The sequence below is a fragment of the Biomphalaria glabrata genome, chromosome 3 (genome assembly GCF_947242115.1).
Source record: "Biomphalaria glabrata chromosome 3, xgBioGlab47.1, whole genome shotgun sequence".
NCBI classification, from domain to species: Eukaryota; Metazoa; Mollusca; class Gastropoda; family Planorbidae; genus Biomphalaria; species Biomphalaria glabrata.
In genome coordinates, this window is record NC_074713.1 from 8,258,298 (window position 1) to 8,280,433 (window position 22,136).

The following is a 22,136-nucleotide window of genomic DNA, read 5'->3' on the forward strand; positions in this document are numbered from 1 at the left end:
ATGCTTAAAAGTATGCCTGTGGTCCCATCTGGCCACCAACCAGCTTCCAAGTCTTTATAATTGTTCCCACGTTTTGCCCATCTGCTTCCAAATTGCAGTGCCTTGTACTCCTGGGCCATCCCCTCTTTCACTTTCCTTGGGGGAGATCCAGGTGAGGGCTTGCCTTGTTATGTTGGGTGCAGGCTTGCAAAGGTGCAACCTGTCCACCTCCTCTTAAGGATATCTCCTTCAATGGACTGCTGCTTTGTTCTTTGCCACAGTTCCTCATTCAAGATCTTGTCTGACCAGCATATCATGAAAATCTTCCTGCATTTTTTTCATGGTGGTTCTCCAGGTCTCTGCTCCATAAAGTATGACTTATGGTTTGAAAGTTTAGACATGTAACCAATAAGCTTTCCTCAAAATATTTCTTTATTATTAGACTAGCCACAATTATTATAATATATTCAATATAACCAACCCTATCCGGATTGTGTAAGAACTGCATTATGTTTAATCCCTAAAATTAAAGTTAATTTAATAGGGTTGGGATGGGGATAACAACCAAAACTTAGAAAATAGTTCACTATGATATATGGATGTCTCATACAAATTTGACTATGATACACGGATGTCTCAAACTACCAGCACATGGATGTCTCATATTATTTTACTATGATATATGAATGCCTCATTTTATTTGACACATTTTATTGAATGGTAAAAACTTTCATAAATTTATTGACATTTCCAGAAAATACGATAAAAAAAATATGAAACAACAAACATTGTATGTATTCTAAGCCTAATCACTGTCTTCAGAACTGCTAGCGGAACCGAAAATTTCTTCTTCATCTTTCTTTCCTTTGTCTTTATCTTCAGCTTCACTCTCACTTCCTTGCTCGCTCGGACTTTTGCTACGACTTCTACTTCCGCTGGGACTCCTGCTAGCACTCCTTGACCTGCTACCAGACTTGCTTCGGCTCCTGCTCTTGCTTCGACTGACACTTCGACTTCTGCTCCCACTTTTACTGCTGCTTCTACTTCGGCTGACACTTCGGCTGCGACTCCTACTTTTGCTTCTGCTTCTGTCGGATGTGACACTGATTTTGTCGTCAGCCTCTGAGTTGTTGCCATCCTCACTACCACTCTGGTGGTCAGAACCTTCTTTTTGTTCACCTGAAGTGACTAGATAAACAAACAAAAACATTCATTGATGGCATATAGAAACAACAAAACAACAAAGAAACAGCAGAAAATTTAAAAGAAAACATGTAGGACTTCATCACATTGAAATTAAGCAGTGCTGAGTAAAATGAATACCGTAGTGATAGTAAGAAGACATTCTTATGCTATTGACGGAAACATTTGTAAAAATAGCATTTGAAAGAAAAAATAAGCATTTGTACCTTCTGGCATTAGGCTTGGCATTGCATCTTCCTCTTCATCTTCACCTGGTGGCTCCAACATCTGCATACGACCCTCCTAAGAGAAAAAAACAACAACAAATAGATTAAAGCCTGGAACAGTTCAAGCATAGAGCTTTGGAAAGAACATATTGTAGATCATAATAACAGACAAATATTAAACAATCTCTCTTTGCACAACAACTAAGAATCAAAGGGGGAAAAAAAGCAGAGGGCATAATGCTTTAACCCATTTCCCACTTCTATTAGAGGTTACAGCTAAACAGAGTTAGTGGTGATGTAATGGTTGTTATAAAGATGTTATGCATCCTAGTGAATAAGGTCAAAAAATGAGGAAACAACTGGTTTACTTAGCACAAATGACAATCTTTAACTAAAAATCGAATAGGGAAACACAATTTAAGTCAAAGAAAAACTTAATTAAACAAATACACACTATTTCTAGTACAAAACACCCCAGTTCTATATTAATCATAAACAATGTGTGAAAACGTGTTCTTGAAAATCTTGTAGAAATGAAGAAGCTTTATTTTAATAATGAAAAATTTTGTTAGGGTTTAGATTTGTATTAATTTTTAATTGTTTTCAAAATATAAGAAACATTAAGCCATATATTTTCTCAATAATAATAAACAACTTCCAAACCATTTAAAATATTATGGCTTTTAAAGGTATCATAATGTAAAACAACAACTTCCAAACCATTTAAAATACTATGGCTTTTAAAGGTATATAATAAATTATCCCTACCTGAGTATCTATTTCTTTCTCCTGTAATTCTCTGTGCTTGACAATGAGACGTGATCTCAGCTGAGCATTAGCAACTGTTTTTCTGCGCTTACTTAAACGTACTCTAAAAAATACAGTAAAATTATTTATATTATTTTATTTTTGAAACAAAAAAAAAATACATTCATGAAATTTAAAAATTTACATTCCTAATAAAAAAAAAAGATCCATATTAGTTTGTTAGACTAGTACCAGTTGTAACTATTTTTTGAAAGCATTTGCATCAATTAAATGTTTTTAACTAATCTTAATTATTGTTTAAAAATAAAAAACAAAGATTAAAACACAAGCTGAATAGATCATTAAATCTTTTACTAAATTACAAAAAAAAAATAAATATTAACCTTGTTTCCAGCTCATTGTAGTAAACACCATCCTCTCGCATGATAAAAAAGTATGTCTCTTCATAACCTTTTGATAACTTGTTCTTAACATTCCAGTTGTATTCTCTTGCCAAGAGGTATTCATATCTACAGTAATAACGATAAATATACATTTAAAAATGTTATTTAAAAAATAGCATACTGAGGGCAATAAAATGACAATAAATGATTGCATTTTTACCTCAGGATTTGTTCATTTTTTTAAAGGATGAAATAAATTATAAGCAATTCAATTCTTCAACAACTGCATCTTTTTACAATGCTTCTATTCATGTCACATATTTCAAGTGGGCAAAACCTTCATGGGTAGATTGGTTTTGGAAAACGTCTCTAATGATTTTCCTAAAAATTTGACACTTGAAGTATATAGTTGGGCAAAGAATTACTAGCTCATTGGCCACACAGTCTCTAGTTTGACTGTTATAATTTTAATAGTATAAAAATAAATTAATTTAAATTTTGGTAGAGGACTAGAAAATATCTTCAACATACTATACTATACTAAAGAATGAACCATTTTTAAAATCTAACATTCATTAGTTATTACGAACAAAAAAATCACTCTATAAGTTGTATAAAAGAGGTATCGTCTTTAGAAAAGTATTTTAAATATTTTTCTTGTTAAGTAAAGCTTATAGCCAAAATGCCTTAACAATGTAATAAGCCTAATAAGGATAACTAGCACTAGCTATGATAAAAAGTGATGTACATGTAAGCTCTAACTTCCCATGAGAAGACTTTATAAGTCATTTGAACTTAAATACTCAGAGCTAATAATTTTTTTTTTTTAAATGTAGCTAACATAGAGTACAAGACTTAATAAAGCAAGTGGCAGACCACATCCAAGGCTTATCTCAACTCTACAAATTTTTATTCATTTTTTTGTATGAGATCAGTCCTCAGTACCTAACTAATAAGTAACCTGTGCTATTTTCCCCACCAGCTTTGCACCACCCCTCTAAGTGAAATAAAATAAAAAGGAGTCAGTTGTATAATATGTTAATGCGTCACAGTTTATTAACACTTTGTTTATTTATTTCTACTAATTATGATTCTTTCAGAGTAAATGGTGGGAAAATCTTGTAATGCATGGGCTGTGACGCATTAACATATTATACAACTGACTCCTTTTTATTTTTTAACAATTACATACAAAATTTGGTAAATAAGATCAGGTCAAAGTTACCCATAAATATTACAATAAAATTGGTCCATGGATTTAAAGAATTATACCCTACAAACCTAGACAAATTCTGAATTATACCCTACAAACCAAGACAATGTCATTATTAAATTATGCCCTACAAACTTAGACAATGCCATTAATAAATTACAACTTACTGCTCTTATTGAAAACTTAAGACAATTTTGCATATCTTTTTATTAAAGAGATTAATTAGTTAGCTTTTAATTTAGATTAGTATTTTAGATTACATTTTTAATTAGTTAAAAAAATCTGTAGATATGATTTTGAAGACTTACATAAATTACAACTTACTGCTCTTATTGAAAACTTAAGACAATTTTGCATATCTTTTTATTAAAGAGATTAATTAGTTAGCTTTTAATTTAGATTAGTATTTTAGATTACATTTTTAATTAGTTAAAAAAATCTGTAGATATGATTTTGAAGACTTACATATCTCCTTCCTCATATTCTTTATTGTTTTCAGCATCCCGTTTTCTCTTACGCAAAGTCTCATCAGTTGGCAGGAAGTAAGCCACAAACTGTTCTCCACTCTCATCTACTGCACCTCTGTGATAATATTCATTACATTAAAAAGGGAAAGAGGGGTATGATTAATGCTACTCTTATGAGCACAATAAAAATTGGGAACATTAAACAGCTACAAAACTATCAATATATCTATTTTATTTACTTTCCATTGTCTTTAGTGCTTCTTATAATTATGTTATGGAAAACATGTGACAAAAGGTTAAGAAAGTCTATCGCCTCAACGAAAATAACTATATAATTAAACTTTTTTCAGTTAAAACTTGAACAAAAAAATAATTTTGGAAACAAAAATAGTCCAGAATACCATCATGAAATAAGATTAACAAAAAATTAAATGTCTAGTTATTAATATTGAATGTTGTACTAGGAAAGTATAGAAAATGGTTGTAGAAATTACAAACTTACATATTTTGTAAGTAACTCAGGACTACATAAGTAATTACAAAATTGACAAAATAGTTTGTACCTGATCATGGCTTGAGACATTTCTTCCATCTGTACTGGAGCAGAATAACCTTTTGGTGCTGGGTCAGAATCAAAGAGAACTTGGGCAAAAGGATGCTTCCATAACTAGACAACATTAGCAAAGAAAGTCAACAATTGGACAAATGTAAAAGTAATGAATGACAAAATGTACATTAAGTTTTTGTGACTAAACCATGAAAGACATTTTATGATAACATTTGTCTTGACACTAATTTATACCTTGAAATCTGGAAACACTTCCATTACTTGAACTGGAGTAACACCAGGTTTACTGTAATGTTTCTGAATCTTTAAATTAAAAGTAGTAAAAAATATTTAGAAAAGTATTAATCAATAATACAGTATTTTTGTCTGAAATTTCATTTACTGAATTCACAGTGATAAAAATTAATATTAAATGGGTTATTTTCTGAATAGCACTAATGGACTCACTGGTTGTTTGGCTTTTTCAAAAGTATTGTTGATGGCATTAATCTGGCTTTCTCTGTCTTTGTATAAATCTTCTTCTTTCATTATTCTTTTGATTTTAAAACCCACTCTGCAGAAATACAAAAATATGATTTTGTCACTCTGTGAATGTGACCATCTGTGGCTAGAAAGGAAAGGAATTCTCCAGCAACAGTTTACTGATAGCACAAAGAACAAAGAAAGAGGTTTCAAACATCTTTGTTTTCTACACAGACTTATGCAAATGACCCATGTGGGAAACATTCTGACATCTTAGCTAAAGCCATCCATAAAGGTTGTTTGTGTATCACTGTTAAAACATAATAGAGATTGCATAAGCCAAAGAAAAGCCATAGAAAGTATGAAAGGACTAACTTTTTTGTTGTGGGTTGGGGGTGAGCGGATAAGTAAAAGAATACTATGTGTGTGTATATGTCGATAAATTATGATGCACAGGTAAAAACAAACATAATGAGAGTTCCAGAGAGCAAAAAAGAGGGAGAGAGAGGAAAGAGAGAGCTGGCCATTGTAACAGATGCACAACTTAACAGGCTAAAAGCTTGCCATGGGGATCATTAAAATCTGACCCGTTCATTACATTCAAAAATAGAAAGGATGGTGTTGTGGCTATAATAAACAATATAAAAGCCTGGAAACAAATCAACTGTGTGTATCAATTGTACCAAAGATATTAGAGACTTATTAGATGACTGTTTAAAGTATACTCAGAATTCTTACATAGGCTGAGAGTTTATAAAGGTCTGATTGTCATTAAGAATAGAGTGACAAGGTTTGACTACCACTTATTGATGCTAACTGAAAAAAACAGCAACAACAACTAAGTGCAAGACCAAAAATAAAAATGGTTTTCAAAATGTTTGATGCAGGTAATTTACTAACTTGGCCTCAGATTTATCTGCCTTTTGAATAAATCTGTTGTACTCTGTTGAAATATACTCAGTTTTCCTCAACCAAGAGACATTTGTATTGTGATGTCGAGATCTGGAAAACAGAAAGATTTCTTTTTTAGTTAGGGAACACATTTTTTTTTGTCTTCAACTTCAAATGTATACAAACGAAGACAAAATTGAACAAATATTAAAAGAAAAAAAAAAAAAAGAAAAATGTAACTATCCAAGTAAAACTGGGATACCTTTTTGTATCACCGGGAGCATTCAAGTCTTCTTCCAACAATCTTTCATCTTCTGATTCCGGGTCCGCTATTCAGACAGAAACATTTTTAATTATGTGTGCCTAAAGAAAACTTTTAGGATTTTGAAGTGTACATGATAATAAAAGAAATCATTTAATAATCAATGTTTCAAAGTTTCTTTTACCATTGAGATCAATTTTGTATGTGTCTGGATTAATGAGGTCAATATTGACACCCAGGTCATGTTCTGTAAGCAGATCATATTTAAATGACCGTTCAAGTGAAGTTGGCTTGTATGTGTAAAATCTAAGAATAAAACAATTGGTAAAATATCAAAATAATTTACAAACCTGTCATTGTGAATGTTTTTTTTCGTGGCTGACATGAAATTCACAAAAGCTGAATAAGATTTGATCTTTTTAACTACAGAATGCAGCCATTAGCATGAATATCAAAAATATTTACACAGCACAAAACTATTAGAATAAAAAAATAATGACTTTACAAATGCATGTAATTTTTACTTGCAATTAATTGTGGATTTTTAAGATGACAAATACAGAAATGAAAAAAAAATTAACCTACCTGTTAGATTCAAAAGGATAAGTGATAAATTTTGGATCAAATGGAATATCTGGTAGAGTATTGTTATATTTCACTCTGCATACAAGCTCTGATCTGAAAATGTGAATGTCTTTACTTTAATATCATCTTAAGTATTCAGTTGACTACAAAAATAAACAAATCTATAAGATGGAAAAATGTTTGAATAATATACCCCATATAGGGAGAAAACTTGCAAGTTCTTTGCCGATAACTAGATGAGAATACTTATATTATAGATCAATATTAGATGAGGACATGAAGGAGTACTTATAGTAATACTGAGGTGAAAGTACCTACTTGTTACTAGATGAGACTATGAAGAAGAACTTATTAATATCAATACTAGATGAGCATATGAAAGACTACTTATAGATAAATACTAAGGAGAAAGTACAACTAGTTAACTAAGGAGTTATAGATAAATACTAGATGAGACTATGAAGGAGTACTTAAAGATAAATACTGAGGAGCAAGTACAACTTGTTACTCTAACTCAGCGGTTCTCAACCTTTTCAGCTCGGCGACCCCTTTTTACAATTGCCCCCCCCCCCTCCACACACACAGGAATATAAGAATAGACAAAACAATCCAGTTTTTCGATGGTCTTTGGTGTCCCCTGGCAAATCGTCAATCGACCCCCAAGGGGGTCGCGACCCACAGGTTGAGAACCCCTGCTCTAACTAGTCTAGTAAATTGGTAACACCATTAGAAAGCAAGTTATTTTCAATGATTACTGCTAAATAAATGTTTAAATTGAGCTGAACAAATTATTCTTTTTTTTGGTATGTATTACAATGCTGATGTGTGTTTCAATTAAATGTGTATGCTGGTAAATGAAAACACTGGAAAACAGAAAATATAATAACTAAAACTTTATAAATAACTATAAATTTATAATTATAATTCTCAACACATCTACTCTTTTTATTTTTATTTGAACATTTATTTACAGTGTAACAGTAACAATTACATGTTGGTTGTTTAGCAATATAATAGAATAAAACATATAAAATGGTAAAATATCTGTAATTAAATACATCTTGAAAGATTGTCTACTATTATTATAATCATTTTCCCCTGGATGGCCTCCTCTGTGAATTGATAGTCCATTAGACTCCAATATATATGTTATCCGATGTCCAGCTGACATCTTCCTTTTATTGATAAATGCTAATGAGTAATGATGCATGATCTTTAGACTTTAGGAGGTAGACTTAATTGAATATGAACTATCGTTAAACATTCATTAGATTTCAGCTTTTGATAGCTCTTGCTAATATCATCATCTTTCTTTTGTGATACTCATGGAACATCTATATAGGCAGTATCATATTCATAGGGCTTCTGTAAAAACATACCAATCTCAATGGTCTCTTGCTAGTTTACTGTCTCATGCCTGTCTTACTCTTTACTCTACTCAGACAACTCCGAAGGCAACACAGCACTTAAGCTTTAGACTCACTGACCTATTAATTACTCTAAAACTCTAGACTGACTAGACTAAGTTGACTAACCAGTGCCAATAGTAGCCAATACTAAGTTGGTGACTAGACTTAGACACTAGGTCACTAGACTATGTTGACTAACTAGTACTAAGTTACTAAATAGTAAATTAGTCAGTATTGACTGGATCTAGATCTTTATTATAATAGATTACTAAACTAGATCAATTCGTCTATGTAGATCTATATTTTATAGATCTAGAAATAATGTAGATCTAATCACTAATCCCTAATCCTATAAATATAAAATATACTACTGACTTTAGATTTAATATAGATCTAGATAGACTATATAAATAAGTAATCTCTAGCATTTAAGTTAAAAATGTAATACTAAACTGAGACTCTTACAGTCTTACTCAACTTACTGGTAACTGAGTGAGTTACTAAACTGTCTAAACTTAAACTCTAAACTAAGGCGACTAAGTAAGACTAAGTTAAGAGTACTAAAACACTAAATTAAAGGGAAACTCCGATAGTTTTTCAAATTTGAGTTATTGACATATTTAAATTCTGTGTAAAAAGTTGTAATAGTAAACATTATATCATTTTTTATTTAAATGCTTAGAAAATTTTATATTTAATAAATTAGTCATTAAATTCTTGACATCTCAAAAAAACGGGATTCCTTGAGATTTTGTTTTAAGTTATTTCATGCGTCACTTCCCTAAACAATACTGAAAGAGAAACTTGATTTAACAAATCGTATCGCTTCATTCTTACAGTAGCTGTTAGGCTTAGTGACGGCCTAGTCCAGAGCTATGATACAGTTATATATATAAACATGTATAGATAGATCCAAAAGCATTAGGATAACCAACTCGAGAAAAAAAAGTAACATTTTCATCTAAGCCTCTACCTATCCCAAGAAGTAAATAGATCGTGTATCTGAATGATTCGAACAAGATGGTCAGTGTAAGGCTAGTCGAGACTACGTGTAGTCGGTCATGACAAGAAAACCAAGCGATAGTGTTTGTTGTGTGTTGAGTGGTCTGGTGAGAAAATACACACTGCCGTGATTAGTCAAGCATGTTAATCTACTTTTAATACGCATTTTTTCTTTCTTTTTCTTTCTTTCTTTTTTCATTTTTCTTTACAAGATCCTAGATTTAACTGCATAGACAAAGATATATTTCTTTTACGAGAATGTAAACTTTGCTATATGGTCTCCTGTTATACAATAAATAACTTACTGCACAGATTAAAACACCTTTGTGACGTCACATAGAAACCCGGTGAAAGTCTGTTTTGGATGCGCAGGAAAATTACGTCGGAAAAATATCAATTACTAAGTTATTATTGCAAATTTAAAAAAAAAGAAGAATATATTCATTATCTGTAAATTAAAACACATCCCCATAGGCCATAGGCCCAGGCATATCAAAAATTAACAAAACCATCGGAGTTTCCCTTTAAACTTTAAATTATAAATAGACTCACTATCTACCTTTTTTCACCAGGACGCGATCTTTTCTCCCTCTCATCTCGCCTTCCAGTCTGTACCGTTGGAGGCATAATGCTGAGAATTGGTTTAGATCTAGATCTCTAGGTCTAGATCTCTTTAATTTAGTCTATGTACGAATGTTTAGTTACATGTATTGTAATTGTAGTGTAGATTTATTATATGTAAATATTACTCGCCATTAAAACTATCCAGACTTTTTTCCTTGCTAATGTAAAGAATAAATTAGAATTTAACATTTAAAAAACTTGTCGTTATAATATTTAGATCTAAATGAAAAAAAAGTTTAATCAATTCTATTTTTAAAATTAAAAATAGAATAGTGTTAAAAGTTGATTGTATCGATTTCTAATTCAGATCAAAATCTAGATCTAGATTCCGATCTAGATAATACAATTGCTTTTCTGGCATTCAAGAAAAGCGGATACGCGAAATAGAAACAAGAAAATGGCTGCTTCAGGACAAGGACTAGTCCCAATGAATAATCAGATACCAGTTTCATCTGTTATGCATCATCAAGTTGGTATGGGTCCCGTTATGGTGGGTATGGGACCTGGTATTGGTGTAGGTGTTGGTCCACCTATGCCACCAAACCCACAAGTACCTATGGTTCAGAATCCTGTACCCCCAGAAACAGATCCAATTGCAAAATTCAAAATTCTTTTACCAAGACTCAAAGAATCATTAGTTGTAAGTCAGAATTATAGACAGTCTAGATCTAGAAATCTAGATTTAGATAGTCTATTATCTATATATACAGCATATACTATTTATAGATTTATATTAAAATATAGGCTACTATATAGATGGATCTAGATATAAATTCTAGATTTAGCTAGACTAGTTGAGTTTTAGTTTCTTAGTTTCTGTTAGAATGTCAAGACTCTCAAGACTGTGGAGTAAACTCAGTAGTTTTACAGTCTGGACTCTGAATGACTGTAAAACTGGGTTATTTAGATCTATGTCATGGCATCGTTTCTTTGTCTTAAATAGATCCATAATGTCCAATTAATACTTTTTTCTTTTTATTAGATAGTATGAAGTTATGAAGAGATGTTGATATAAATTGAGTTTCTGAGGGTCTTTGGGGTTAGTCGTTACTGACGTTAGGATATGTTGCTGTTGTAGGATCTCATAATTTTCATTTTATATTTTTATAATTGACATTTTTTTTCAGAATCTTTTTAAAACTGGAGGTCATTTGTTTTATCAAAATGCTAGTCAGGATGAAACAGGGTTAGTTATAAAATTATATTTATTGTATAATTTTATTATATTTATAAATATTAAATCTAAAAAAATGTATATGAAGAAGGCTTAGATGGCCTTTTATCTTCAATTTGAAATATTATATAACACTAATAACAGTTACTATGACTGAATTTTTAACCTTTGGATAGCTGTGATTATCAGTCATTGAATAAAAGCAAGACATCTTAGCAGAAGTAAGAATGTGTATATTTGAAAAATTTGTTTTTGTACAAGAGTTTAAATTAATATTCCTTGTTCAAATGAATTTTATTTTCTTAACAGCGCCCAGATGGATAATGCTAGTGGAAGGTTTGAAAAATGTCTGGAAGAATTTTATGCGATTTGTGATCTAGTAGAAATATATTTGGTGAGTAAAGTGCATTAGATAAAGTAAAACACTGAAGTTAACATTGAACTTTTTTTGTTGTTTTTTTTTGCTAATTTATATTTGAGTTGAAATATTGTTTGTGCACAGTAATTTGTATGGTGCATGTCAAAGGGAAAAAAAAGTTTTGTATGTTGGATCATTTTGACATAATAATTGACATCATTATACTTATTGTGAATCCTTTCTCTTACAATTGTGTTTTATTAGTTTTAACAGGATTTAAACAAAAAAGTTGATACATGCATGATTATACATACATTAACCTAAATCATAATTTGCATTTGTAAAAAAAGTTCTTGGTATTTTGTTTTTGACAATAGACATACATTTTACATTGTACAAGAGGTGCATCCTTGTAGTTTAGACTGTTCTAGAGTGTAATAGAGCTTATACATACATGTGCAAACAATTACTAATTTTTACAGACTTAAAGAACTATATCAAAAGACCAGAAGTTATGCACAATGAAGGCGATGATGAAATGGGATTTTCAGTTTTTAAAATATTAACATGAAAGACAAAAATAATAAACATAGACAACACAAACATAGTAGCTCCTTTTCCTTGCAATGGCAGCTAATGAAAGACACAGGTCATAGTACAATATTTTGCTATGTACAAAGCTCTGTGTCAAGCAAGCTACTAGAAGTACCTTTAAATTACCAAAAAAAAAACTTTTTGGCATTGATTTTAATTTCTAATGCAAAATCTTCATCTGCTTTCCTCTTCTCTGGTAAATAAAAAAAAATTTAGCTGCTGCAATATTGATATACTAATAACTTTTTTTAACGGGGCATTTATCAATTTTAAAAAATCACAATACCAGTATTGTGATATTTTTAGCTCAGGTTATCTATCACCTCATCTTTCTTTTTACTATATGCTCAGGATGTTAAGCTATCTCCAGAGACTTCAGTGTGAAGACATCAGAGTATAAACATCTCCCAAATTTGTAATGTTAAATTTCTGTCAAATTCAGGATGAATAAAAAATCATACTTTTAAATTTTGAGAAGCAATTTTTTTAGCTCCTGTGGTAATACTTTTTATAGCATTTTTTTTTTGTGGTTTAACATGTAGCAATTGTTCCTTCAGAATTAAAGATTATTACATGCTACAGGATGGCAGTGGGCAGGGTTCAAACCCAAGACCATTCAGACAACAGTCCAGAGCACATACATTTAACATGACCATGCAGCCATCTTGTTATATATATATCTATATCTTAGTACATGTCCAAATTTATACATTTTGTAACTTTTGCAAAAAAATTTCTAATTTTATATTTCAGAAATTGGCTTATGAAGTAATTCAACAAGATAAAGACAGTACTCGGAATACTCCCAATTTAATATTGCCACAAAAAACAGATGCTCCTCAGCCTGAGGGTCAACTGTATTCACAGTATTTATCAACTATCAGAGCTCAGATCAATTGTGCTAAAGACATTAGAGACTTATTACATGACTGTTTAAAGAACCTTCCGGAACATTCTCATCCTTAATGATGAAATCTAAATGGCAACTATAAATTTGTTTCCACTTATAACAACAGTTAGCTTCAGCAAGATGAAAATGCTGCAAAAGGCAATGATGCTTTTGCTTCAATAAGATTGCACCTGTTGAAGTTGATACATTATCAGCTATAAAAAATGTGCATTCTTGAAATAGTTCTATTCTTCTTCTGAAGAGTATCAATGTTAAAATTTGTGCAGATGATCTGACAAATTATACAAAAAATATATACTGTGTTAAAGAATATATAAATAATGTACATTTTTTTAAATATCATTTCCAACATTTAGATCTTCTTAAAGCTATTGTGTCTTGTATGTGATACAAAAACATTTTCAGTTTTAACTTAGAATGTTGAAAGGCAATAAAAATGTCTAAAATGGAAAAAAATATATTTTTGTATTGTTAAAGCTATTTTAATAACTATTTGGTTTGATCTTTTTGTTCAATAATAATAAGGCCTTGTCTCTTAAGTCCAAAGATTAAGTAATGGTACAGTATTTCATATGATTAAGCAAGTTCATTTGCGACCTTCATATTTTGTCATTTAAAGCATAAATCTAGAAATAAATCAAAGTATGTTATTACTGCTGCTTTTTTATATTCTCAGCAAAACTGCATTTTCATTGACCTATGTGTAAAGTTGTTTTTGTTTTGTGCTTTTATCCGGATTTTAACCAATTTATTATCAGCACATTAAGAAAATAATTCAACCCAAACTGATAATGTTTCTAAAAGAAATTTTTTAAAATTTAATTAATCTAATCCAGCAATAAATCAAAATAATCATGACAACATCAAACAAAAGTTGTTAAAATTAGTAAAACAAAAACTTTTTTAGCAGAAATGTTTAATACATTTGATAACAGTTCAATAACTATTGGATAACAATAAATATAAAACAAAAAATGTACAGAATTCATAAACATTTTGAACAATTTCTAACATTCTCATTGTAAACTTAAAACTCAATGAGCTGAGATTTTAAGTTTTGTTAATGCTTTCTTTTTTAACCTTTTTCTTTTTTCTCATGGGCACAATGATAACATAAGGGGCCATGTCATTTTCAATATACTCTGAAACAAACTGGACAACATCAAGTATAGATCTATCTCCACAGAAAACAGAGCACACTATGTCTTGTAAACCTTCAATAAATGTATCACTGTCAACACAAAAGCTAGCCTCAGTTGGCAACAAGAAACTGGGGAGAATACAGAAAAATCATAATAATTAACAAAATCAATTGACTTAAAAAAAATGCTTTTATATATAGACTATACAACAATAGTGCATCTTGTATGCTAAATCATGCCCAATGGACTTTACTTCAATCTATTTTGTGGACATGCAGGAGAGGGGCTGTCTGGGAGATGGTTTTTGTATTGCATATAAGCCCTCAGTAAACACCACTCAGATTAAGTAAAATCTAAAAAAACTCTTTGTCTTTTTACCAGACAGAGTAATTGGTTAAAACTAAAAGAAAATACTCTTCATTATTAGTGATAGTTTAAGCTTAAAAAGATCTTACTGTTTGTTGGTGAAAGCTGTTTTTGATTGAATTCTCACTCGTACATGAACACCTTTATTTAGTACAGTAAATGCTAAGCTTTCCTTTAAAATGTTTTCATCTGTCAAGCAAGGGTTGTAGACCATGTTGCCAATACTCCATGAATCTGATACCACATCTTGTGATTGGTTGGCAGCTGAAAAAAAAAAAATTAAGAATAAGTCTCAATGTGCAAAGGACTAGACCTATCAAGTGATTATCCTAAATGTATGAAACCTGATTTACTAGATGATAGAGCACCCATCCAGATTACAATCACCTGTCTAAAGGGGAACAATTGATCCTATGTGATACAAACTAATTTAAAAAAAAAGTAAAGCCCAAGTAGTAGTCTTTACTCCATTCTTCCCCCTCCTCCCATTCAATTCTGCATGCCCATTTTTTATTTCCACCAGTAATTACTACAAAACATTGTCAGCTACCATTTGAAATACAAATGTATTTTTTTTTTACACACATCACAATTAATACTAGAGAGGTGGAAATACAGTCTTACTACATATTATAATACAAAATTGAGTTAGTTAATATACAACTTAATTTTACATTTCTATTTTGTTGTCAGAATAAAGCATAGTCTGTGGCTTTTGAAAGGCAAGAGACATTAGAAAGGTACAGACTACAAAGAGAAAATTTGACCCTCGGCAGCAAAGTTTGTGTGTGTGTGTAGTGTACCACATCTAATTTTGCAATCTTTAGTATTTTAACTCAAGCATGTTATTATAATAAAAACAAACAAAAACAAATTCTTTGATATCAATATCTTTTTGAAGTCTTTTTTTTTTTAAATCTTTTTTTCCTATACATTGGTGATAAGTGAGGGATTATATGATATCTCCTGTTAGGGGCTTAGGTAATTAACCAGCTTCCTCCAGGCATCTCGGTTCTGGTCAAGTCTCTCCACTTGTCCACACATATTGCCAATCTGCTTTTAGATCGTGGCACGCCTCACTCCTCTTTTCTTGTGGGTTCCAAGTAGGGCCATCAAAAGGGCAGCATGGATGTCACTTTGTACTGATTTGTCAAAGGTTGTATAATATTCTCTTATAAAAGCGGCCGTCTGAGCATCGTGTTAAAAGAAATCTCTTTACATTGTTATACTAAAACAAATTTTCCAAAATAATGTCCTTTTATGGCCTACACAATTAGCGATAAAAATCAATATAAGGCGTATATTTATTATAAAAAAATATATAGCTCACTGCATGTGTACAGTTATCGATGCTCAAACACAACATACAGATTTTGGGATAGGTAGGCCTATAATTGACTCCCCATCATATGATATACAATTTACGGGCCTGATTGTATACAAAAGCCCGGGCCGATTTTGACACCCAGTCCACCCCTGGTTCCAAGTGAGGGTTCGCATTATAACATTAGATGATATAGTACTATAAAAATAGATAACATCAATAATCAGAAACATACCATACCTTTTTGGGACAAATGTATAAGATCACTTGCACATTGCTTTAGCACACAGTCCTCTGGGTCAAGAGAACCTGAAAATACATGACTGATTTAATCTTAAATCATTATTAAAAGCTAAGTGAGAAAAAACCATTGTAAAATAAAAGGAGACATTTTTCAAACCACAGCAGTAACAAGATTACAAAAAGGTGGATCTGTCCTTGAGTCCGCAATGCAGGTAGATTGACAGGTTTCAACATTTTCACCAAGAATATTAGAAGCTAGGAACTACAAGCTAACAATAACCACAATCCTACCTTCTTCCATTTCAAAATGTTAATGTTAAAGCATGATTGCCTGTGAACACTTACTGGTACACCCAAGGGACGAGGTTATGCTATTCCCAATATATTTTTATTAGATTACTAAAATGTTTGCTATTTGAGCTGTGAATGGACCTTATTTTTAATACCTCACTTGAACTAGATAGGGGAAGTAACCATTGAAGGATTATGGGCATGACATGGGCTAAATTGTGCCAAAAATATCAAATATCTGCTATTCCCTTTTCTGAATACAAACAACACAAAATGAAGACAAAGAGATTTATGACAACTTTGGAGTCCAGTGAGTGTTACTATGGATGAGAGACTGACATTGTCCTTACAGGGGAATATTCATAGGGTAGTCTAGTAGTAAATTAATCATGCTTACGTAGTACTAAATTATTAAATAACTGTTGAGAACATTTTTCATTGAAAGACATTAGTTAGTCTTCTCACAATATATATTTTCTTTGTTTATTGTTTAAATTATACCTGTCAGTATTTTTTGACCAAGTTTGTTGGCTTCATGTTTTAGTTTTTTGTCCTCCAAATTTTGTTGTCTCTCTTTGACTTGTAACTCTAGCAGGTGAATTTCTTGAACAAGTGGTAAAATATACTTGTAGCTGAAATAATTTGATCCAGCCAGTTCATTACTTTTATGTACTAAAATATTTAGTTACAGAAATAAAAGAAGACAAATGTATTAATAAAGTTTGACCTAAGAATATTATAATGAACAAATATTCACATCTATTTAAATCCCATTTGGCTAAAGTAACACCATTAGTAAAATCACTAACTTTAGAGACCATTTGGGACTAGGAAGTAAAGTAGCAATAATACTAAATGACTAGATTAATAGATAGGATGTAATTATCTTCTCCATGGAAACAAAGTCTGAAATTTAATAAGATAAGATTGATTTTTTTTAATTCTCATTTTGAACAAAGAGCAAAATATAAAAAAAAAAGCATTTTAGTGATAGTGAAATATTTTTGTTGACATAATACACACAAAAAAATATCCAAAATTTAACTGAATATTTAACAATTCAAAGTAGATTTGGGAACATGTGTGGTTCAAGCCCTTGTAATGTGTATACAAACTTGCATTCTTTAAGCAAAATACTGCACAAACAGCAAAATCAGTAGGTATAATTTATTTAACTCTTTCTCTCCTAATTAACGATACCATCGTTGATTTGACCTCTTTTAAATAAATTAATTTCTGATTTTATAAACTTTAATTTGTATTTTATAAAAAGAGCATGCATTCCCCTATAATTCTACACAAAAAGTAACGCTTTCTGATTACAAACGATAATGTTATTGAAGTTTAATCATAACAGGGTAGAATGTACAAATGTGAAAAATGAACAATTCTGTCAGAATGTGGAAAAATAATTACGGAGATAAAGATTTAAAACAAGCAAACCATCAGAGCAGATATCTAAAATTTTCTGGCTTATATAGAAGATGGGATGCCCTCAACATAAGTAAAGCTATAAACCGTAACGCTTCATTAGTATAGTTGTTATGATTTAGTAAATGATCTCCCTTGATGTAAAAAAAAAAAAAGATCACAGATCATAAGGGAAATGCACCATAAAGAAACCAGACAGATTCTTGAACAAAGGCTAGGAATGACTCTTTGCCCACTTCTTTGTTAACAATGCAGCCAGGAAACATTGCCCTAACAATAGACCACATACTCTTTAGGTGAGCCAGCAGGCAAATAAACTTTTTATGTAGAGTACGGTACTTTCAATACCTCTATAAAATTCTCTCTACTTTCAAATGCCCATTGGCCTCTGCATTATACTATCAACTATCACTACCAGGAGTGTAATTAATTAAGTAGTGGTGTTTATGTTTGACAAATGGAAGACATTTAAAAAACATAAATCATTATGCTTACTGGAATAATGATTGGCTATCTTCTGGTACATCAGCTTCAACTTCATGGTACTTCAAGTACTTATTTTTTTCTTGCAATAACTCATATAAAATATGGCCATGCTGTTTTAATTCATCATCTAACTAGAAGAAAAAAAAAGACAATGGTAGCCCCCAGTGAGTAAATTGTACTTTTACATTACATTGCACAACTGTTGCAGATTAAGAGGAACTACTTCTTAATTGTTTATATATATATATGCATATAGAATATGCATACTTATTTAAGATAAAATGTATGCTTTTGGATGACTATAAGTATCTGTTGCTCCTACAAATAAAAACTACTTAACAAAAAAAAAATCTCTATATATATAGTGCTTTTTTTATGACGGTACGCACCAATACGGCGTACTGGTTCCTTTTTCAATGTGGGGAAAAATTATTTCTTTTCTTGTATTTTAACGTTTAATATTAATTTATTAGTAGTTAAAAGTTAGACAATCCATCACTGAGTACGGGCACCTATTATTTAACAAAAAAAAAAAAAAAAAAAAAGCACTGTATACACACACATACACACATATATATATATACATGGCTTTTTTGTGACAGTATGTATGAATATATACATATACACATATTATAAGAGCACTCTTTTTCTAATCTAAACTTAGACCTAATTTTAGATAAGAACCTGAATAATTCTTTAAAAATATTTTATTTTTTTTTAATCAGTAGATTTGTTTTAGGAGCCTTCATGGTCTGTCACGAATGAAGGGGCTTGTTGATAAACAGTTATTTGGTTGTAGATCCCAACAGTTGGTCAAACTAAGCCCTTATGGGAGCATTATATCCTTAATGCAGAACTTGAATAAAAATTGAAAGTAATTTGAACACACTTTTTTTTAAACAAAAATTAACATTACTTTTATTGATGATATATAAAGATTTTGATGCCAATGTATGTAGAAACAAAAGTGAAATCTTATCCCGAGCAATAAAAACAAAATACAACTCACTTTTACAACTACACATCTTTTTCTCACTCATCTCCAGTTTTTCTCCCTGTTCACTACCTCTATATATAACCTCAACTGCGATGGACTAAGTTGTGATTACATCAAAATCTATTCAGCCAAAACCAATTATCCGCAAAAGTTTTATTCTTGTTTACATAAGAAACATGCACACACACTTCATGACAGGGACACACTATAATTATAAAAGCATTAGTCTAACATTTCTTTTAAGACAACTTACACTTTTATTTTTCTCGTGAAATTTTTTTTCAGTGTCTACTAAACAAGTTTTGTCCATCATCAATAATATGTATAAACCTGAAAGAAAGAAAAAAAAACAAACATGGAAGAATAATGGACTGAAATATTATTTATAATTTTGAGATTTAAGCTTTATAACTATTCACCCATTTAACACACATTAACAGACAACGACGCCTGCGCTGGCTTGGACACGTTTGCCGGATGGAGGACAATAGCATCCCGAAAGTCATTCTCTAGGGCAACTCATGCCTGGCTCAAGAAAAACTGGTCACACCCACCTCTGTTATGTGGATGTAATAAAATGGGACCTCAAAACAGTGAACATTGATACTGACCATTGGGAAGACATTGCCCTACACTGTACTAGATGAAGAGAGACGGTGACCAAGAAAGCTATGGACAGTGAAAAAACAAGGGCCTCAGCTCTGGAAGCAAAGCATGACATACAAACAATGGCCGGCTCCTCTACCACCAAAGCAAAAACCTCCTAACCTTGCAATATTAGTGGATGGGTGTCTCTCCAAAATAGGGCTCTACAGTCACATGAAAAAGTGATCAAGATGAGCCATAGTTGCTCTATGACTGAAAGAGGTCAACAATATAGCTTCTATTACAAGGCAGATAAATAAAGAAATTGGATTTGGTGAATTCCAAGCCCACCACAGTAACAGCAAACACTTCCTCAACTTGGCGCAAGCCATATAAGTTACTGAGATTAAGAAAAAATTTTTTTTTAGTGGTTTACAATTAAACTACCTTAATTCAAACAGTCTTGTCAAAATAGCGTGCAAAATTTAGTATTTTTTTTATAACCTCTCTTAAAAATTTATATTTATTTAGATGGCAAACCTAACTTGAAATAAGTAGATCTAGATCATAATAAGATCTATATCAAATTAATAGCTTTAGTTAACATGATATAAATCCCAGTGCTTGACATTGATTTATTACCAAATTAATACCATTTTCCTAGTGGTGCTACAGCCCATGGAGGGTTCTATCCTGCTTCAGCTCATCCTTCTATTTAGATCTCTTGAGATTTTCATCTCTTTACACAAACTCTAAATTTACCTCTACATCATCAATCAGTTTTATTTGTGGTCTGCCTTTGGGTCACCTGCCTTTTGTTTTTTGCCGGCATACAATTTTTGCTCCTCTATTCTCTGAAATTCTTTCAAAGTAACCTAACCAGCGAAGTCTAGTATTTTTTTTTCCAAAACACTTCAGTAAGATGATCTGGCACACCTGCTCTAAACAGACTTAGCACGTTCCATGTCAAAAAACAAAATTCATGTCCTTTTCCAGGCCTATGCACTTTTCCATTGTGAACTGTCCAGTTTTCCTTATGTGTAAAAGCTTTCATAACAATATTTTTTTATATGACAGGTTTTTTAGCCCTGCACCCAACCATTTGGTTTGAGTGACACTTTCAGCTTTCCCTAGCCTTTACTTTCAGATAAGGTGCCCTAGCCTTTGTTGATCCCTCCACTTCTTGCAAGGCAGCAGGTTTGATTTTGGCCCAAACAAGACACTGGCCTGAAACACCCCTGTAGAAAGAAAACTATATGGAGAGCTTCCTGATTTGGAAACCAATGCACAATTCATCTCATGTATTGGTCTAGTCATCTGAACGCTCCAACATATTAATGATAACAAGGAAGAAGAAGATCAACCTTGGATATTTTATTTATCAGATAATCACCATATATGCCATAAGGGAGATCAGCAACTCCACACAAGCAAAGTAACCCCTATTGGCTTAAACTAAAACAAATTAATTCCACTTATCTTATTCATGGCAAACCAGTATCACAGACTAAAAACGCAAAATATCTAGGTGTTATAATAAATGAAAAACTATCATGGAATCCACATATTGATGAAACTACAAAAAAATCAAACAAAGCATTAGGATTTATTAAAAGAAATTTCTATAAATCAAATAAGAACATAAAACTAAAATGTTACTTAACCTTGGTTAGGCCAATAATAGAATATGCATCCTCCGTTTGGGACCCCTCAACTCAAGAAAACATTAAGAAACTGGAACAGACACAAAATAGAGCAGTGAGATTCATAACAAACGAATATTCACATTTGACTAGAGTAACACCTTTAGTAAAATCACTAAATTTAGAAAGCCTTCAGGACAGAAGGCTCAAAAGTAAAGTAGCAATCATACATAAAACACTGAACCATAATCTTCAAATACAAAAACAAAATTTAATAAAATACTCTGAAAGACACAAAGATAAAGGCACATTCCTCGTCCCATATGCTAGGACAAATTTGTACAAATACTCCTTCTTCCCTAGTGCTATTAGAGCATGGAATGGGTTGCCTGAGCTAGCCAGGAAAACCAGTGACTTGGCAGAATTTAAGTCATTGGTTAATATGCATGACTAAATGCATGACGCGTAGGACGTAATCATCTTCTTTTTTGAAGTAACGTCTGTATTATATAAGATAAGATAAGATAATTTCTTTTAATTAGATCTAGGTTTAGGCTTATGCACTGCATA

The 22,136-nt window shown here is 31.5% G+C and overlaps 3 protein-coding genes across 3 annotated transcripts; 1 reads left to right on the plus strand and 2 right to left on the minus strand.

Annotated features, from left to right (window-relative positions):
- Positions 1-669: 669 nt before the first annotated feature.
- On the minus strand, positions 670-10,171 carry LOC106079202 (RNA polymerase II-associated factor 1 homolog). Its single transcript, XM_013240341.2, has 13 exons — positions 9,958-10,171; positions 6,988-7,080; positions 6,587-6,708; positions 6,403-6,469; positions 6,150-6,251; positions 5,235-5,340; positions 5,022-5,090; positions 4,783-4,886; positions 4,218-4,334; positions 2,540-2,665; positions 2,157-2,259; positions 1,389-1,464; positions 670-1,167 (listed from the first exon to the last, which is right to left on the minus strand). The coding sequence occupies exons 1-13, from the start codon at positions 10,023-10,025 to the stop codon at positions 785-787; spliced, it is 1,536 nt and encodes a 511-aa protein (XP_013095795.2). The 5' UTR covers positions 10,026-10,171; the 3' UTR covers positions 670-784.
- Positions 10,172-10,382: 211 nt separating this feature from the next.
- Positions 10,383-13,711, plus strand: LOC106079204 (mediator of RNA polymerase II transcription subunit 29-like). The gene is made up of 4 exons (XM_013240344.2): positions 10,383-10,662; positions 11,150-11,208; positions 11,506-11,590; positions 12,902-13,711. Exons 1-4 carry the CDS (start codon positions 10,420-10,422, stop codon positions 13,112-13,114), a joined length of 600 nt encoding a protein of 199 aa, XP_013095798.1. The 5' UTR covers positions 10,383-10,419; the 3' UTR covers positions 13,115-13,711.
- A 360-nt stretch (positions 13,712-14,071) lies between these two features.
- Positions 14,072-21,608, minus strand: LOC106079197 (uncharacterized). The gene is made up of 7 exons (XM_056024120.1): positions 21,588-21,608; positions 19,592-19,668; positions 18,351-18,472; positions 16,926-17,056; positions 16,131-16,199; positions 14,656-14,830; positions 14,072-14,328 (listed from the first exon to the last, which is right to left on the minus strand). The coding sequence occupies exons 2-7, from the start codon at positions 19,649-19,651 to the stop codon at positions 14,109-14,111; spliced, it is 777 nt and encodes a 258-aa protein (XP_055880095.1). The 5' UTR covers positions 19,652-19,668; positions 21,588-21,608; the 3' UTR covers positions 14,072-14,108.
- Positions 21,609-22,136: the final 528 nt, after the last annotated feature.